Genomic DNA, 19,409 nt, shown 5'->3' on the forward strand with positions numbered 1-19,409 from the left:
GGTATATTGAGAAAATATTCATGGTATATTACAAAAAGTTCACTCTGCATTTGCATATTAAAATTGTTCAATGTATATTAAAAATGTTCACCGTGTATTTGAAATTTGTTCAACGTATATTATACAAATGTTCAAGCTGTACTAAAAAAAGATTCAACATATTTACACAATGTTCTATGTGTATTACATCTGTCCGAAATTATAAGACGTTGCTTAATCCTAAAAAGAGAACTATTGTTGCTTGAAGCACACGGGCGTCCTATAAGGCTTTTACAATGCAAGATACTTAGAGATATAAATCAGTGTTTCTTTAGGCACCGGTGCTTATTTGTAGAGAGTAGACGCTTAATTAGACACATTTTCTCTAGAAATAGACACTGATATTTCAGAAAACCTAATTTTTTAAGCACCTAGCATTGTACAAACCCTAGGAGCTCGCAGTGAAGACGACCATCTCATCCCAATGAATCAACAAGGCAAAATCCTATTCGGCGACCTGCATACAAGAAACCAGCCGCGGGTGCATCCCCTCCCCCGCGCGCCCTTCTAGGCGGCCCATGTGTGGGCCGGGACGTCCCCTGTTTTTTCCCTTTTTTTCTTCAATAATTTGGGATATCAAAAAGTTTTAAACGTTTAAAAAGTTGAAAATTTTGAAAAAAACATGAAATCAAAAAAAAAATCGTGATTTCAAAATAAATGACCGGGAATTCAAAAAATGTTCACGATTTAAGAAAATTTTCACGAATTTATAAAAAACGTTTCATGAATTTAAAAAATGTTCATGATTTAAAAAAATCTGCAAATTCAAATAATGTTCATGAATTGTTTAAAAAAGGTTCATGATTTCAAAAAATATTCAAGAATTCAAACAATGTGCATGAAAATGTTCAAGAATTTGTAAAAAATGTTCACAATTTTGAAAATTTGTTCATGAATTCTAACAATGTTCAGAATTTCAAAAAAAATGTTCACGATTTATGAGAAAGTTCACGAATTTGTAAAAAGAAATGTCATAAATTTTAAAATGATCAAAAATTTCGAAAAGTGGTCATGAATTTAAAAAGTATTCATTGTTTCAAAAAATGTTCTTGAATTTAAAAATGTTCAGTTTTCCAGTTAATGTTCACTAGCACATATGTCCGTGCGTTGCAACGGGAGATTTTTTTTTTGCGAGAAGCATCGAGAGAGATAATTGATATGTCCATCAAAACGGTCTCCGTTGCGGTGGGGTGACATTTTTTTAGTTTTGAAAAAAAATTGGAATGAGAAGAAAAAAATGTAAAGTTCCAAACATATTTGAAAATGGGAACAAAATTTTGAAATTATGCAGATTTTATGAAAATCTAAAAAATTGAATTATAGTATTTATGAAAAGGAAAATAAAAATAAACTTGAAAAGGGATAAAAGGAAAAATAGAAACGGAATAGTTAAAAAATGAAAACGGGCCGGCTCAATCTTTGGCGCCATGCGTGAAATTCTGACTATTTGCCGCCCCATGTGGTAAATAATGTTTCTCAGATGCATGGGCAGGAAACTTATGGGCCTGCTTTGCTAGGCCGCAGCGTTCGCGGCCCGCGTACAATATTTGGGGCAGAACTATTTTAGTACCACCTTGGATAGAACAAAAAAAATCGAAGATGAACGGATCGAAATATTGAAGAAACGCACCTTACTTTATTAGTAGTGTGTGTGTGTCTATATGTGTGTGTGTGTATGTATAGATGATTTAAAAAATGTCCACAATTTAACAGAATGTTCAGGAATTTGTAGAAAAAATGTTCATGATTTTATTTTAGTTTCACAATTTCAAAAATGTCGGGCCAAAACCGGTTGGGATGAAATGCGTGCGGAAAAATAAATAAAAAATAAAATCCAAAGGGAGTGCCGAAAACGTGACACGTAGCAGCAGCTGAGAGCACGCTAAGTGGCGCGCTCTCAGCCCACCCAAGTGAACCTTGGGGGGCTCCCGAACGAGCGCTCCTCAGCTAGTTGCTCCCGTATTGCTCTCCTCTTGTCCTAATGCATCAACAAGGACGGGCTCCCGTGCCCGAGAGCAACTAGTTAACGAGCGCTTCTTCGGGAGGCTCACAACGATCAGCGCCACTTGGTGCGCTCTCGGCCGCCCGCCACGTGTCGCGTTCTGGGCGCCCCTTCAGTTTTGTTTTTTCTTATTTTTTCGCACGCGTTTTCGGCTTTTTAAACTGTTTTTTTACGTTTCGATTTTCCACCGGTCTTCCTTAAATTTTTTTTAAAAAAATTGAATTTCACGAGAGACACGGTTTTGCTTCTGCCAGAGGCATGGTTGTGCTTTCGCCAGAGGCACGGTTGTGCCTCCTCAGAAACGAAAAAAACATGTTTTCTATTCTTTTTTCCTTTCGCGAGAGGCACAGTTTTGCTTCCGCGAGAGCACGGTTGTCATTCCGCGAGAGGCACGGGTGTGCCTCTTTCGGAAAGGGAAAAACCCCGTGCTCCCGGTTCGGGTTTTTTCGTTTGATTTTTTCGTCGGGTTTTTTTCGTGAAAAAAATGTTCGTCAAAACCTATCAACATGAGATCTAGTTTTGAAAATCTCGATGTGAGGAATCCAATGGTGAAAACGGTTCAAGATTTAGACGCGCGGTTTAAGAGATAATACGTTTTGAATAAACGAATCTAAAAAAAAGGAAAAACTCCCAGGTTCCGACTAGTGGCGCACATGCAGTGCGCCATTTGTCGCAACCTGGGAAAATGGAAGTGATCTTTGCAACTGAGTACTCCTTAACTAATGATTTCGCCCGTGCCCTGTTTTTCAGATGAAGCCGTCCCAAAAGGACCATTAGTCCTTAAAATATCGAGCCATGCCAGTGGGCCAATGTGTAAGATAGGCCCATTCTCAATTTTAACCGTCCCGGATCCACGACACTTGTGTCCAGCTGCAAACGGTGGACTTCATTCTCAAGAAAAGAAGAAGCAAACGGCGACTTTAATCTTGTTCCTAACGTATCGCCCACAGCCCTCCACGTCTCCCGCACCAGCCTTTATTGCCAGCACCATCCCTATCCCCTCCAAACCCCCCCTGCATCCATCCATCCCTATCGCCGTCGGCGCCTCAACCCACGCCGCCCTCGCTCCCTCCCCACGCGCAACGCACGATGGCGGCCATGAAGGTGGTGCGGAACCTGGACCTGGAGCGGTACATGGGCCGGTGGTACGAGATCGCGTGCTTCCCGTCCCGGTTCCAGCCCAAGGACGGCGCCAACACGCGCGCCACCTACACGCTCGGCCCGGACGGCGCCGTCAAGGTGCTGAACGAGACCTGGACCGACGGCCGCCGCGGCCACATCGAGGGCACCGCCTTCCGTGCCGACGACGCCGGCGACGAGGCCAAGCTCAGGGTCAGGTTCTACGTGCCCCCCTTCCTCCCCGTCTTCCCCGTCACCGGCGACTACTGGGTGCTCCACGTCGACGACGCCTACCAGTTCGCGCTCGTCGGCCAGCCCTCCCGGAACTACCTCTGGGTACGTAATTCGATTGAACTGCGGTGCCGGCGGCGGTAGATCGATGGCCAATCTAATCTCTGCCGGGGTGTGGGTGTGTCGGTGTGTGTAGATCTTGTGCAGGCAGCCGCAGATGGACGAGGGCGTGTACGAGGAGCTGGTGGAGAGGGCCAAGGAGGAAGGGTACGACGTGAGCAAGCTCCGGAAGACGCCGCACCCGGAGCCGACGCCGGAGAGCCAGGACGCCCCCAAGGACGGCGGCCTGTGGTGGATCAAATCTCTCTTTGGAAAGTAGTAGTAGGTGCCATGCCAAAGCAGAGAGGAAGTAGGTGCCGCTCGCTCGCAGGAGCAGAGATGCAGTAGCACCAGCTGGTGTGCCTTGTACAGTTCAATCTAGTATGTTCGTCGCTGCAGGGAATCTGAAGAATATGTTTTGCTTGTTTGTGTCGAACTGTAGTAGGTATATGATCTGCAGAATAATCTGTTTGTCGGGTGGGGTCTGGCCGTGTTCTTAACTTAAGAATTATCAAGACTGTTGCTTGCTCGGATTCAGGCTGGGTGATGCTTTGGTGTGATGGATCCTGGTGTCTGCTCTGTTTTGCCTGTAGTGGCGTTGACAGGGCTGGAAGGTCTGGGGGCCTCCAGAGATTGTTTTCATGATGGTCGCGGACTGTGGTTGTGTTTGTTGTCTTGTTGCACTTTGATGGGGGAAATATCTGGTACTCCCACCCCTAAATTGCTCCCGGTGTTCCAAACTCAGTAGCACATTTTAAAATGTTCAAAAAATTCTGAAAAAAATTCAGCACATTGACACAACATCAATGCATGTTGCTAAAAAAATTCAAATCAAAATTCAAAACATTGCTTGAGATACAAAAATGAAAATGGACACCAATGTGATAATGGGCCTTATCTAAAGCCCAACTTATGTTGTGTACTATTTATTGTTGAATTTGTCATTTATGTTTCTTAAGCTATGTTTCGAATTTTGATTTCATATTTTTTGACAACATACTTTGATGTTTGATCTTTTTCAGAATTTTTCGAACATTAATAAATGCGCTACTGAGTTTTGGAGCACCGGGAGCACCCCTAGGGGCCTTGGGAAATATCTGGTACTCCCACCCCTAAGGTCCTGCTTCGGGTGCTCCAAACTCGGTAGCACATTTTAAAATGTTCAAAAAATTCTAAAAACAAATCCAGCATATTGACACAACATCAATGTATGTTGATAAAAAATTCAAATCAAAATTCAAAACATTGCTCGAGATACAAAAATGAAAAAAAATGGACACCAATGTGATAATGGGCCTAATCTAAAGCCCAACTTATGGTGTGTACTATTTACCGTCAAATTTGTCATTTATGTTTCTCAAGCTATGTTTCGAATTTTGATTTCATATTTTTTGACAACATACTTTGATATTGTGTCAATGTGCTTGATTTTTTTCAGAATTTTTCAAACATTTAAAAATGTGCTACTGAGTTTTGGAGCACCGGGAGCACCCTAGGGCGGGAGTACCAGATATTTCCCCCACTTTGATGTATAGCCGGTAGCCCCGATGAACGTTCCCTTTTTTAACAACCTTGATGTATAGCCAGCAACCCCGATGATCGTTCGCTTTCTTTGATGAGTCATTTTCTTTATTAGCGGTGTTTCTGGGTGCATGAATTAGAAAATATAGACATATAAAAGCATCTACAGCTGCGATGGGCATATTCGGACGCTCAAATGAGGCACGTCCGTGGACACTGACTAGACACCCCTTAATGTAATCTACATCCGGACACCTCAATTATTATATCTTAAATCCATACAAACTAATGCAACTACGTCGATGCACTTCACCGTTCGGCTACTCCATCACTACTAACTAAACATTTCATCAGACTATCAAAATTTGGCATGTTTGGCTATGGTGGAGTTCATCCACGGCATGTTTGGCTATGGTGGAGTTCATCCACGGCTGCCCTTCCCGGCGCCCTTGCCGTCCTTCTCGCGGGTACCAATCGAAGACGCGGTACGGATCGAGCCGCATCTGCTTGTCGTTGGAGCTATCCTCGCCGTCACTGTCCGCCTTATCCTCCTTCGGTGGCAGTCCGGCCATTGCACGGACCGCCCGATTCTGCTCTCAGGCAAGGGCGCACATGTTCCTCCGCTGTGGTTTTTTCACAATGCGGGCGCGGATGGCTTCCTCCTCTGCAGTCGCCCGCGCCGCCACATCAGCCGCCTCTACCGCCACCATTTCTGCCGCGATACGGGCCCCGGCGGCCCTTATCCTCTCCTTCCCACGGCGGGTCGCCATTTCCGGTGGGACTCATATTCTGCCCGACCGGTGATGGGGAAGGAGAGGGGTTCCGGCTGCCGGGACCGCGAGGATCCTGCCCCAGAGGACCCGTACGCCCGTTGAGCCGACGCCATGGAGCGGCGGAGTGCAATGCGGACCGCCACTGCCTCCGCCAACCCGCACGAGATGACAGCCCATTCGATGGATCTGGACTGATCGGAGTCCGATCCGCTTCCTGCCATGCCGGAGAAGGCCGGAAACCGCCGGAGGTGAGCTCGGGTGGCGAGGGGAGTGGAGTGAAGTGGCTAGGATTTGGTCCGGTGAGCGGATGGGACGAATATATGTGGGGTCGGATGGGCCAGCATAGGCTGGGTCCGACGTGGCGGGCGCGCCCGGGCGGCCCCATATCCGCCCCATATTTGGGTTGTATATGTGGGGTGCCGGTCAACCCGGCCGTTTGAGGTGTCAGTCTGGGTTTGAGGAGTGTTTGGGGCGCCCAACTGTAGATGCTCTAACAACAATATGACTGAATTTTTTATATCATACTGATTTCAACGTTATAAAAAAGACTAAAACAAAAAAAAATATGGCACTTCACTAAAAATTATAGGAGATCACAAAGACAATTGTAGCATGAGGCTATAAAATGCTTTGAAAGAATTCCTTTAAGCAATCCTATAATCACTAGTATAGCATACGAAACTCCAAGCATCCCCTATAACGAATTTCGAAATGACACTTGTATAAAGTACAGACCTTCGGCTTGGGTTGAAATCCTCCATTTTCTCATAATTTGTTTGTGTTCTTTAAGAAAGCAAAAAAATCTCTCGCATTGCAATACGAGGATAACACATGCGCGGCCTTCATTCTTTTCCCGTCTTCCCACACACGGACGAACGGTCACAACCCACACTCCCACAGGCCACAGCACTCCAAGCAGGCGGCCATGGAGTTGCTCCTTCTCCCTTCCCGTGCCACCGTCTCCCGCCGGCTCCAGCCAACCGCTCCACTCCGCCGCGCCAGCGCGGCCACCTTCCGGCCGTCGGCCAGCTCCGGCAATGTCGAGGCCACCACCGACGCCACGGCGACAACGTCGGTAGCCAAGACCGGCCAAGAATGGCGCGCGGGCGGCCGGCAGGGCCAATCACCGTTCGGGCTCGGCCTGGACCTGTCCGAGGAGATGAGGCGCGGGATGATGTGGCGGATGCTGGCCTTCCCCGCGGCGGCGGTGGCGGCAGAGGCCGCGCTCCTGTGGGCGCTCGACAGCGGCGTCGACGCGCCCGCGTGGGCCAGCAAGGCGGGGTCGGCCGTGCTGTTCGCTGCGGGGCTGCTCGGGTCCCAGTACGGGTTCTTCTCCTCGAGGTGGGACGCGGCGGAGACGGGGTCGGTGGTGGGGTGGGAGCTCGCCGCCCGGCACTGGAACGCGCTGTCCATGGCCAGGGGTTCGTCCATGGAAGAGGAAGATGAGGAGGACGACGAGGAGTGGGAGTGGGTGTACGAGGAAGACGAGGATGAAACTGACGATTAGTTGGGTTAGATACAGTCTGTGATAGCAAGGTAATTGGTTGGATTAAACCTTGTAAAAATGCATGTGACAGTGCTTGGTTCGGTTAAGCCATGCAGTAAATAGACTGGTTACATGTAGGCCTAGAACTAGCACTTATTTTCCTGTCATTTCTGTATCGGCTCCTGTGAATATAGCCACCATACTTTTCTTTTTCTTACAACGTTGTGGCCACAATTGGTGCGTACGGTAGAGTGTGTTATAAGGGATAGAGGGATTGGTGAAATAGTTGCGGAATATGATGAATGTATTACTGAGCCTAGAGGACGAGTATGTATTGAGTACAGGACTTGGAGGGCAAGAAGCCTCTCCTGAAGATAAGGTAGGACATGGATTACAAATTCATCCCTCTATCCCTTATAACAGAGTGAATTCCAATGAATTCGTGTATGTTCTACTCCCTCCGTCCCAAAATGCAAGGTCATTTTTGACATAGGGAATATTTGACAATCTGTAAGATGAACCGATTCTAACACTCCTTTTGAAATTTAAATTGCACCCATTTCTAACATCTTTCGGTTTCCGCTCTCTGCCCACACACTAACATATTGCGTGTTTGGGCTTCAGTTTCGACAGAATCAGTTAGGGATTCGCTCTGTTGGCAAAGCTGCTTCGACGTAATCCGCTTTGGCATTGAAGTACACCGGGACGTGCGTCAGTGCAATATATCTAAAAATAGCCCGAATCGGATTTTGGCTGGTTTTTCAAAGACTGATTGCTTGTTTCAGATTCAGCCTTCTCAAAGCTGTATATGGTTTCTAAAGCTGAAACAAACACCCCCTAACACACCCAACTCTTGTAATCCACCATAATCAATTGATCATGAATGCATTTGCTGTCTTCTACCTGCTTAATATATGAATGCCGGTGGTTCACCGGTTCTTTCAAAAAAAAAACACCCCCCTAACATTGACGATGGCATTGTTTCAAACTACTCTGTAGCAGTCTTGACCAACATAACCAGTACATGTTGATGTGGTGCATGATACTTTTTTGACTCCTTCCACCAAAATTTCTTACGCTGAATAGTGCCATACACAGATCATGAATTTGATGTTGCATATTTTCTAAAGCGCAGCGGATAGAGGCGGTGGTGACGGGGCTGCCCCCACTAAATATATTCAATTGTCAAATGTGTGTAAAATACCGTTGTTTTGTTAAGATGCCTACTGCTTTTGGAAGAAGAAAAAATCCTTCCAGATAGCAACGTGACAAATATTCTTTAGAGTTGGAGAAGACAGCATCGCACATCCGAACTACGTTGCTTCACATTTTGTCTACAAGATAGCAAGCGTGATAGAACACAACATCCCGCATTAGAGCTATGCTGAATGGAGCGAGGCAACCACAAACATGTGCACGCGAAGAGCAAGAGAGAAGAGGAGAAAAACATCGACGTTTGTGTACTTTTAATGGATATTTCCTTTCAAAGATTTGTTGCTCGTGGCAATGCATGGGCATTAAACTAGTAGAAGGACTAATCTCAATGTCCGAGCCGCACTATCCTAAATTGCTTTGACTGCCTTGATTTTCGTCATCTATAACTTCCATGTGTTAACAATTTAATCTATACCAACAAATCCACACTAAGCATTGATTGTACCAACAAAACCATACTAAACAATATGTTAAGTTGTCTGCTTATTTTGGGCTTAGCATGACACTAATTTGGGATTAGCATGACACATAAGCATGAGCAGAACGACATGACATTGAGCGGAACAACAATTCCCACCAACAAAAGTTGAACACAAAGAAGAGGAACCGAGAGATGGTGAGAGGAGAAGAGAGTATCTCACCACCGGACGGGGAGGGCGGGGTGATTATGAGACACTAGGATTCTGGCTGTTTTTTTTATGACTCTTGAGGCAAAATCGAGTTCTTTTGTGATTTTGCTTCTGACCCAGATTCTTTAGAAGTGGACCCACTTGAAAGTTCTCTTGTTGTCTTTCCCTTCTCATCTCTGTCCACCAAGTCTGCACCAAAAGAGCCTTCACCATTAGTTTCCTAGAGCATATATTTCCATTCGTCTGTGGGCACATGTTACTCCTCCTGTGATTCATTGGCTGACAAGAACCTACGCGCAGAGAGATTGTGAAGAGAGTGTAATCCGTTATGGGCATTTTCCCTTCGACGCTACGACCGCAATCCTCACGATCTTCTCCCGTTAACAGTGCACACCATCGCAGCAATACAGTCACTACTAGATTGATCAAGCGTCAATGCAATGACCGTATGAGCTTTGACCTAAAAGCTCTGTGCGTTTTATAGATGACAATTTCAACAAGCGGATTGTGAATAGTCAGCAAAATTCCCACACCACAATACACAACTTTTGGCTAAAACCACTGACCGTTGTGCGTCACTTGTAAAGGGCCCAAAAAAATTCATCAAGTTTTAACTCTACCCCGAACTTGTGAAGGGTTGAATAACCCTATCATCCGCCTACGGCCGGGCGAAGGACGTGGAAGGATCAAATAGCCGTGAAAGTGCGAAAAAGACCAAGTCGGGGGTGACAGAGTGAAGATCGTAACCCTTGTTTAGCGGGCCCGGGATTATGTAATGCTTAGACCATTGCAAGCAGAAAATATAGCAAAAACATACAAGGAGAAAAAAGAAGGGCCATAGCAACGGGATGAACCAAAAAGTCCCCAAATTTGACAGCTCCCCTAAATAATCCCACCGGGCCCCGGCCGTGGGATAAGAACGGGGAGAAGCAAAACAATGGAGTCCCTCCTCCTCTCCCGACTCACCCCCACCCGGACCTCCTCCCCCCTCTACTCCCGGCCGCCCCTTCCCCCCCGCTCGTCTCTCCAGCTCCCCACCCGTCTTCGCCACCGTCACCTCCGCCTTCGCTCGAGCCCCGGCGGCAGCCGCGGCACGGACGCCACCGAAGACGAGGCCAGCAAGCCCCCCGAGGACGATCTCGGGACGCTGGCAGGGAAGCTCCTCGACGCCTACCGGAACAGCAACAACGACCTCCGCACCTTCCTCCAGAACCTCGTCGACGCGGGGCTGGCCGACGAGTCGGAGGTGTTCGGCGGCGAGGACGACGAGCTCCTCCGGTCCCTCCTCGACGCCGACCTCCCGGGCCGGAGCCCCGACCTCGGCGTGCTCTGGAAGCTCCCGGCCGTCGCGGCCTTCTCCTTCGCGGGGGTGCCCGCGCTGCTGGGCTACCTCGGCGACGCCGCGGGCGTCGACCGCGTCCCCGCGTGGATGCCGCTCGTCTACTCCCTCGCCTCCTTCGTCCTCGGGTCGCTGCTGGTGGCGGACGCGTCGGTCAGCGACGAGGAGTGGGACGAGTGGGTCGGGCGGCGGGAGCGCGGCGGCGACCTCTCGTTCCTCGAGTCGGAGGAGGTGCTGTGGCGCACGGCGCGGCGGGTGCCCGCGGCCGCGCTCGCGGCCACCGCGGCCGGCGAGGCGGCCCTGCGCGCGGCGGCCGCGGCCACCGGGCTCGACGACCTGCAGCCGCCCGTCTGGGTGGCGTTCCTGCTGTTCGGCCTCCTCCTGGGCGTGCCGTACGGGGTGTTCTCGGCGAGCTTCGACCCCGCGGTGCGGGGCTCGTGGCTCGGCTGGGACGAGTTCGTCACGAACATCCGCGACGTCGTCCTCCGCGCCGGCGACGTCGACGTCAACGGTCGCGGGCGCAAGTAGACGCGATGACCGGCGGACCGAGCGTGTCCTGCGTGGCGCGTGCGGTGCCTGTAAAAAATGTATAGACATGACTGTTTTGATTTCGTAGCGAAGATACAGTGACTTTTTGGAGCTCGGGTGCATTAGAGGACCTTATTAATTTTGAATAGTTTAAAAATCATATTTAAAGTTTTAAAAATTCCAAAAAGAATTCTGCGTGATAGAACAGTGATTTTGAAAAGATGAACAGTGCATGTATTATTCATTATTAGAAATCATCATTTTGTCATTTTTTGTATAGCTCACATGTTTACTTATTTCATCACCAAACTTTCCTATTGTGTAATATCCATCCATATGAACATGTTGAATTTTTTTCTAATTTTTTTGAAACTTCAAAAATACCATTTTAACACTATTCAAAAATATAAGACTAACTAGAGCTCGTGCTCCAACTTTTTTTTAAGATGGGGTGTGCTACGCGTCAGCCGCTGAGCCGTCAGATATGACACGATCTCATGCCCGAGCGCCGTCCTCACTTTTGCAACAGAAATCGTGTTGCGAGAACCCTTTTGCAACACAGGTCTTGTTGCAGAAACATTTGCAACAAAGGTTGTGGTTGAGTTTTTTTTTTGCAACAGTGGTCATTTTGCATAATTAGTTTGAGAATTTTTTTTTCCACCTCAGATCTTGTTCCTGGTTTTTTTCTTGCAACAAAGGTATTGTTGCATATTTGTTTTTGCAACATAGGTCTTGTTGCATAAACGTGGCCACGCGGCGTAGCAGTAGGATAGTCGCGGGAACTGTTGCTGCGGCGGCACCGACAGTTGTGACTGAGCTCGGGGAGGCGGCGTCCTTGGCTGTCCACGACGGTGGACGCTGACGCCGGTGCTCCCCAGGACGGCGGGACGCGACTTGAGGTCTTGTTCCAGAGGCAGCTTCAGGCGGTGGCAAATGGAACCTGCGTCTTGTGAGGGGGTGAGAGCTCATAGAGAGAACGAGAGAAAATGGTTGGGAGAAGACGGCGGAGAGAGCTCCTCGCTGGCGCCTTATGCGCCAGCAAACGAACCCAGCGCCCACGCGCCTAGTTATGTGGGCTGGCCCAAAAAGAGCCGCGCAGCTCGTTCAACGTGCGCCTTTCGACCATCGCTTCCTGATTTCTAACACAAAAGGACGATCGCATTGTGGTTCACTTCTCGTGGTTGACCGGTCAACTGTTGATCGCTAGCTCCTTTTCCTTCGTGCATCTTTTGTTCCTTCGTTGTTTTTTTCTTTTTTTTATGTTGCTTTGTTCACAAATCTCAAGAACACATGGATCTGAAAAAATTACGAATTTCAAGAACAGTTCACTAATTTGAAAAGGTTCATCAATTCTAAAAAAAGTTAATCAAAATTTGAACACAAAAATTGAGAAAAGTTCATCTAAGTTGAAAAAAAGTTCATCGGATTTGAAAAAAGTTCATCGGATTTGAAAAAAAGTTCATTGGATTTGAAAAAAGTTCATCAGATTTGAAAAAAAGTTCATCGGATTTGAAAAAAGTTCATCGGATTTGAAGAAAAGTTCATCGGATTTGAAAAAGTTCGTCGAATTTGACGAAAAGTTCATCGAGTTTGACAAAAAGTTCATCGAGTTTGAAAAAAAGTTCATCAAATTGAAAAAAAAGTTCACCGATTTTTGAAAAAAGTTCATCGAATTTGAAAAAAGTTCACCGGTTTTTTTGGTCGCCTTTGAAAAAGTTCACGAATTTTAAGAAAGAGAAAAAACAAAGATAGAAAGAAAACCGGAAAAACAGATGCCTTTTTCTCGTTTTATAAAGAAAAGAAAAAGAACGATTCTACCACATGAGGTCAACTAGTCCAACTGGTTGGTGCGATCGCTAGCTAAACGAACGGGCGGGGTTTGAGTCGCGGCAGGCGCACCTTTTTTGGGGGTTTTCAAGAAACAAACAGCAAAGCGGGATGGACCGGCCCGCTATGAAACCAAGTGTAAACGGGGGTGTGCGCCTTGTACAAAATGGCCTGTATTCGGCGCTTAAGGCGCCGAATAGGATTCAGCGACGGTGGAGGTTTTTGGAGATGAGGTAAGGGGCAGCGGCGGATCTTCCTTAAGGCCAAACTGGGTTGTGGCCCACCCAGGATTTGTGCTCTTTTATTTTACCTATGCATCGGAAGCCAACCCAGCCCACCACCTGCAGTACTAAGCTGCGGGTTTAGATGATCAGTCCAAGCCTGGATGCTCTCTCCTCATGGAAACTGATGACATGTATGTAGCAGTACCAGATTCAACGAGCACTGCTGGCTGCTGAGCCACATATGTACTTTTCTTTTCTCCTAAAATGCGCATTTATCAATCAATGCCAATTTCCCTCGAAGTTGTCGGCTATTTATAACACTTTGAATACTTCAAAATTCAATTTATGAAAAAACAGGATAGTATGGTTGAGAAACAAACAACAAAGCGGGATGGACCGGCCCGCTATGAAACCAAGTGTAAACGGGGGTGTGCGCCCTGTACAAAATGGCCTGTATTCGGCGCTTAAGGCGCCGAATAGGATTCAGCGACGGTGGAGGTTTCTGGAGATGAGGTAAGGGGCAGCGGCGGATCATCCTTCGGGCCAAACTGGGCTGTGGCCCACCCAGGATTTGTGCTCTTTTATTTTACCTATGCATCGGAAGCCAACCCAGCCCATCACCTGCAGTACTAAGCTGCGGGTTTAGATGATCAGTCCAAGCCTGGATGCTCTCTCCTCATGGAAACTGATGACATGTATGTAGCAGTACCAGATTCAACGAGCACTGCTGGCTGCTGAGCCACATATGTACTTTTCTTTTCTCCTAAAATGCGCATTTATCAATCAATGCCAATTTCCCTCGAAGTTGTCGGCTATTTATAACACTTTGAATACTTCAAAATTCAATTTATGAAAAAATAGGATAGTATGGTTGAGAATTTTATAACTTTTGGTACTCTCCTTTGAGCTGGCCCACCCAGTATTTTCTTCGAAGCTTCGCCACTTGTAAGGGGGCATGTGGCTGGTTGGGGCTAGCAAAAACAGATGTGAGCATGTGCGGTTGATCAAATGGAATGTGTTAACAATAATTAACTCATCGTTAATTAGGGGATAATCCCCGCTCTCCCCGTGCATGTAATCGCATGATGGTGGAACCGTCACAACGGTTTCTCCCTGGAGCGTCGCCTCTTGGAACCGTCGTCTCCTTTGGAGACATCTGTACATGTTGTATATAAAGGATCCAACACTATCAATAAAGACTACTTGATTCACTTTACAACTCTCTCGATTGTTCTCTGTCGATCTCTATTTTAACACGTTATCAGCATGCTCCCAGCGGGGCAATTCCATCGACGCGACGGTTCCTGGCTATATCACACTGCTAACAGAAAAAATGGTGTCTTATATATCATAAGGCACTAGATTCAGATCTCAGCATCTGGTTATTCTGTATCAGCAATTCCTGGGATACAATGAACCTCAAGGGCAAAGGTTTGAATCTTACTTCAACCTTCAATCCGACATCACCAGCTATGACGGGACCCTATGGGCACAGAGAATGTGATGGTTGAATATGCCTCAACCGACATGTTTGGAGACTATGAATAGTCTTTCAATCTCCTGAGTGGTCAATATAATTAATGCCCATTTACGATGTTGTAACAACAATATAAGTATGTTGTCATCATATATTGTATATCACAATATATTGTATCAGCACTTTGATACAAATACATTTGTATGTATTCTATATATCTGACAGTGATTTTCATATTGAGAATCTTCATGTCTATATATAGATTTCTACGGGAGTCAATCCGATGAAAAAGATATGTACCTTGTGGACATATGCACCACAAACTCTATACTCAGGGAAGTCCAATGTTTCCACTCTCATTGAGAGAAAGGAGATATTTTAAAATTGCTAGACGCGATGAGGTATTTTGTTGGCTCAACTCGAGTCATATTTACTATCCCTGTGGGTACTCGAGTAACATCGGGATGCTTTATGCTTCCCATGTTTAATCGTACCCTACTAAATTATGGAGGTATTCATCAAAATAGTTTCCATAGCGAAACTTATGATGACAAGAAAGAGAAATAACTTCTCTTTACCATATGCAACGGATATGGCAAGCACATTCTCTATGTATCATCGGCATTGCACTACACATACTACAAAACCCGTAGCACATGTTGCGTACGAGATAGTATTCCAGAGTGTCTTTTGCTTGAGAAACTTGGCATTCCTGCTTTGGTCATCATTGACATTGGGTTGAAACCAAAACTATCAGCAATTTCAGTGGTTTATGATTATTATGATGCTAAATTCTAACAATATTTGGATTTTATGTGCACTACATGTGACACAGGAAGGCAAATTTTAAGGCTCGTACACCTTAAAGTGTATGCTGAACCACTCGGACTCTTTGAATGCATCAAGTCGAGGTAAGTGGATCTTCCCAACCATTGACTAGACTATTCAGGTATCCATGGTTTTCCAAAGACACATCTACACGATGGTCTCAAGTGTGCTTTATTCACACGAAGCCATTGGCTCATTATCCTGACATCGATTTCAAGAAAATCGTATGGATAGCATTGCAGAATTCTCCTTGAGTGCCTTTCTCTATGGCCCTCGGATTGAAGTTTAGCAATTTGTCCTAATGTCTAGACTTGAAATGGTTTGGTAGAATCCTATATCCAAAGAATTAAGCTCATTGCATTATCTTTACTTTGGAATTGCAATTTACCAACTTTATGTTGAAGCCATGCAGTTTTACACGCTCATGACCAAACTGCATACTATTATTCCCCTCTATCTTTGATACGTGGAAATCTACCAAGTATTTCCCATCTGCGATATTTCGGTTGCATACCAACATCACCACCCCAACATACATCATCGGCCCCTCAACATATAGTTGGGATCTATGTGAGGAATAATTGTATTACCGTCAATACCTCAAGCCCCTCACATGGGAGTTATTCAAGGCCAGTATGTTGATTCAATGAGGAACATTTCCAGGCATTAGGGGGAGATTTCAAGTACCATAAAGAGTGCCAGAAAATTAGTGGAATGTTCAACACATTTCTGCCTCAAATCCACGTACTCAAATATCTGAACCATGCGTTCAGAGATTTGCAACACATTGCAAATAACCTGCCAGATTCATTTACTGACTATAAAGGTGTCACACGACTCTATAATCCTGCTGAAAGAACATGCGGTGCCCCCATGTTTGGTTTTGGTAATTGATGACAATTTCTATGGACTAATGGTTGCTTTGAGTTATATTTGAAGGATTTGTCCATAGGCATTTCTTGAAGTTCATGTGTTGGTTTCAAGGAGTTTATGTGGTGACCAAGGTGTTATTAAGGAATTATCCAAAGATTGGTCATGTGAGAGTTGAGCTTATTGCAAGCATGTCTTGGAGAAGAAGATTGTGTGATCATTCATGTATATCTTCAAGACATCATCCAAATAAAGAGAGTTGAAAAGATTCATGGTTGATCAAGACTAAGTCAAGAGTGAATCAACTTGATCAACTCACAAAGCGTACAAGATGTACCGAGAGGGATCAAGCGATCCCATGGTGTGGTGAGCATTGTCAATTACGCTTTGTGTACTAACCCATGATCTTCGTGAGAGTTCTTTGTAGGGTTAGGTTGCGGTGTGCAAGTTCAAGTGAAGCATCATGAAGAGATCAAATGCTTGAAGCTTGCCGTCCATTGTGGTGACAATGGACTTGTGAAGATGTTGCGGTGTGCAAGTCCAAGTGAAGCATCATGAAGAGATCAAATGCTTGAAGCTTGCCGTCCATTGTGGTGACAATGGACTTGTGAAGATGTGCGGAAGAGTGGCTCACCCATAGTGGAGCATGGGGGAGCAATCAACTAGTCTTCATCAAGCCAACGCAACCAAGAAAGGTGGTCCAACTTGAGGGAGTCAAGATCGTCATCATCTAGCTCAAGTGGACCATGTGCAAGGCAAAGGTTTGCTCTTGATAGGTTTTCTATTTTACCGGTCTCATGATGGTAGGTGGGAGACCGGGTTATAGGATCGATTGTCGTACTATCAAGGGGGGCTCTCGATGAGTAGCTTGATCGTATCGTTCATAGAGAGCTCAAACATTACATCCTTGCATCATCTTTATTGGTTCTTGTTTGGTTCTTCTCTTTGTGAGTTTTGGAGCTTATGGTCATCTTGATGACAAGCTCGAGTTCATCGAAAACGGAGTTCACTCGCATCTTCTATGATGTTTTCGATGTTGGAGGTTATGCCGGTTCTTCTCGGTTGGAGGTTTCACTCCTCTATTTGTTGGCATACCTCCCCTGCCTCTTCTTACTATAACCAGTCTCTGTTTTGATGCTACTCGTCTTTCTCAATCCAACAAGCTTGAGTTTGCTCAATTCGGAGCTCATATGCAGAAGTTATGGCAGTTTTGGTTTCCTAGCGGTAGTACCGCGGGCCGGAGCGGTAGTACCGCTTGGGTGCTACAAGCGGTAGTACCGCTCCAGAGCGGTAGTACCGCTGGTGGCCCCAGCCGTAGTACCGCTACGGTCTCGTACTAGTACCGCCTCGATTCGAGGGGTCTTTTTCGTGTCGGGTTTTACGGTACTAGCCGCGGCAGTGGGGGCCGTAGTACCGCTCGTATGCGGTAGTACCGCCCTGCCACCGCGGTAGTACCGCTCTGGGCTCAGTGGCAGTACCGCGAGGGGGAGTGGTAGTACCGCTTATAGGGGCAAGCGGTAGTACCGCTCTCTGCGGGGCTGAAGTGGGGGTAACGGTTGGATTGTTCCCCCCACTATATAAGGAGGTCTTCTTCCCCAATGAACCTCATCCTTTGAGCTCGTGTTCTTCCCCCATTGTTGACCTTCTTCGAGCTTGCTAACTCTCAATCCCTCCATGGATTCTTGCTAGTTTTTGAGGGAAAAGAGAGAGGAGATCTAGATCCACATTTCCACCAATCACTTTCTCCTCTATGTGAGGGGAACCCATTGGATCTAGATCTTGGAGTTCTTGGTGTTCTCCTTCTTGTTCTTCCTCTCATTTTCCTCCCTAGCATTAGTTGCTTCGGTGGAATTTGAGAGAGAAGGACTTGGGCACTCCGTGTGCCCTTGCCATTGCATTTGGTGCATCGGTTTGAGTTCTCCACGGTGATACGTGGAAGTTACAAGTTGAGAAGCTTATTACTCTTGGGTGCTTGGTGCCCTTGAGCTTGTTCCTCTTGGGTGCTTGGGCGCCCTAGACGGTTGGTGGTGTTCGGAGCTCAATCATTGTGGTGTAAAGCTCCGGGCAAGCGTCGGGGTCTCCAATTAGGTTGTGGAGATCGCCCCGAGCAATTTGACGGGTTCCGGTGACCGCCCCCAAGGGTTGCCAAAGTGTACGGGTTCGGTGACCGCCCCCAAGGGTTGCCATTTGTACGGGTTCGGTGACCGCCCTCAAGGGTCCTTTAGTGGAATCACGGCATCTTGCATTGTGCGAGGGCGTGAGGAGATTACGGTGGCCCTAGTGGCTTCTTGGGGAGCATTGTGCCTCCACACCGCTCCAAACGGAGATTAGCATCCGCAAGGGTGTGAACTTCGGGATACATCGGCGTCTCCGCGTGTCTCGGTTATCTCTTACCCGAACCCTTTACTTATGCACTTTACTTTGTGATAGCCATATTGTTTCTTGTCATATATCTTGCTATCACTTAGTTGTTTATCTTGCTTAGCATAAGTTGTTGGTGCACATAGGTGAGCCTAGTTGTTGTAGGTTTTGTGCTTGTCAAATTAACCGCTAGGTTTATTCCGCATTTGTTCAAGCCTAAACCGTAATTATTTTAAAGCGCCTATTCACCCCCCCCTTTAGGCGACATCCACGATCTTTCAAAGAGTGGAGGTACCAACAAAATCCACTCCACTCCCCGTTCAAAGCAACATGGGGAGATGTATGGCAGAAGTACATCAGGATTCAACTTCTCGCAAGCAAGGATAACAAGGCATGTGAATCAGTAAATGCAAGTCAACTTTAAGTTGACAGACACCTAATGGGTAGTATACCTAGTGGATGGGAAACCCCCACCAACCCAGGTCATAGTGCACACAATGACCGGGACATCTGAATACCCGACTCAGCCGCATTGGGAAATTGCGAGCAGTCACCATGGATAACGATATTTCCATCAAGTCTATATTGATATATAGATTCTGGAGAATCATATAACCGGAAGTCTACAATTGTCGACATATTTCTCAACTAGATTGCAAAAACCTTTCAAATGATTCAGATCCAAAGACCATGGCCATGGCAAAGTGTGAACAACACTCGGATTGAACTCAAGCAAAGGGTGTAATCTAGGTAGAAATGATCTTGCTCAATAATGGGAAGGTATTCGTAAGCAATACCTACACCAGTTTTCTTCTGGAAACAGAATTGAGAACAACGAGGT

General features: G+C 46.4%; 2 protein-coding genes across 2 annotated transcripts; both read left to right on the forward strand.

Moving 5' to 3' along the window:
* The first annotated feature begins 3,007 nt into the window (after positions 1 to 3,007).
* On the forward strand, positions 3,008 to 4,023 carry LOC109756969 (temperature-induced lipocalin-1). Its single transcript, XM_020315802.4, has 2 exons — positions 3,008 to 3,496; positions 3,588 to 4,023. The coding sequence occupies exons 1-2, from the start codon at positions 3,131 to 3,133 to the stop codon at positions 3,768 to 3,770; spliced, it is 549 nt and encodes a 182-aa protein (XP_020171391.1). The 5' UTR covers positions 3,008 to 3,130; the 3' UTR covers positions 3,771 to 4,023.
* A 2,580-nt stretch (positions 4,024 to 6,603) lies between these two features.
* LOC109778942 (uncharacterized) lies at positions 6,604 to 7,490 on the forward strand. Its single transcript, XM_020337528.4, has one exon. The coding sequence runs from the start codon at positions 6,710 to 6,712 to the stop codon at positions 7,289 to 7,291; it is 582 nt and encodes a 193-aa protein (XP_020193117.1). The 5' UTR covers positions 6,604 to 6,709; the 3' UTR covers positions 7,292 to 7,490.
* The last annotated feature ends 11,919 nt before the right edge of the window (positions 7,491 to 19,409 follow it).

The sequence above is a fragment of the Aegilops tauschii genome, chromosome 6 (genome assembly GCF_002575655.3).
Source record: "Aegilops tauschii subsp. strangulata cultivar AL8/78 chromosome 6, Aet v6.0, whole genome shotgun sequence".
NCBI lineage: Eukaryota > Viridiplantae > Streptophyta > Magnoliopsida > Poales > Poaceae > Aegilops > Aegilops tauschii.

Excerpts from the sequence above, each read along its gene's own strand:
- LOC109756969 (XM_020315802.4), top strand. The coding sequence starts at position 3,131 with ATGGCGGCCATGAAGGTGGTGCGGAACCTGGACCTGGAGCGGTACATG. Across the intron at positions 3,497-3,587 it reads CCTCCCGGAACTACCTCTGG|ATCTTGTGCAGGCAGCCGCA; the intron begins GTACGTAATTCG and ends CGGTGTGTGTAG.
- LOC109778942 (XM_020337528.4), top strand. The coding sequence starts at position 6,710 with ATGGAGTTGCTCCTTCTCCCTTCCCGTGCCACCGTCTCCCGCCGGCTC.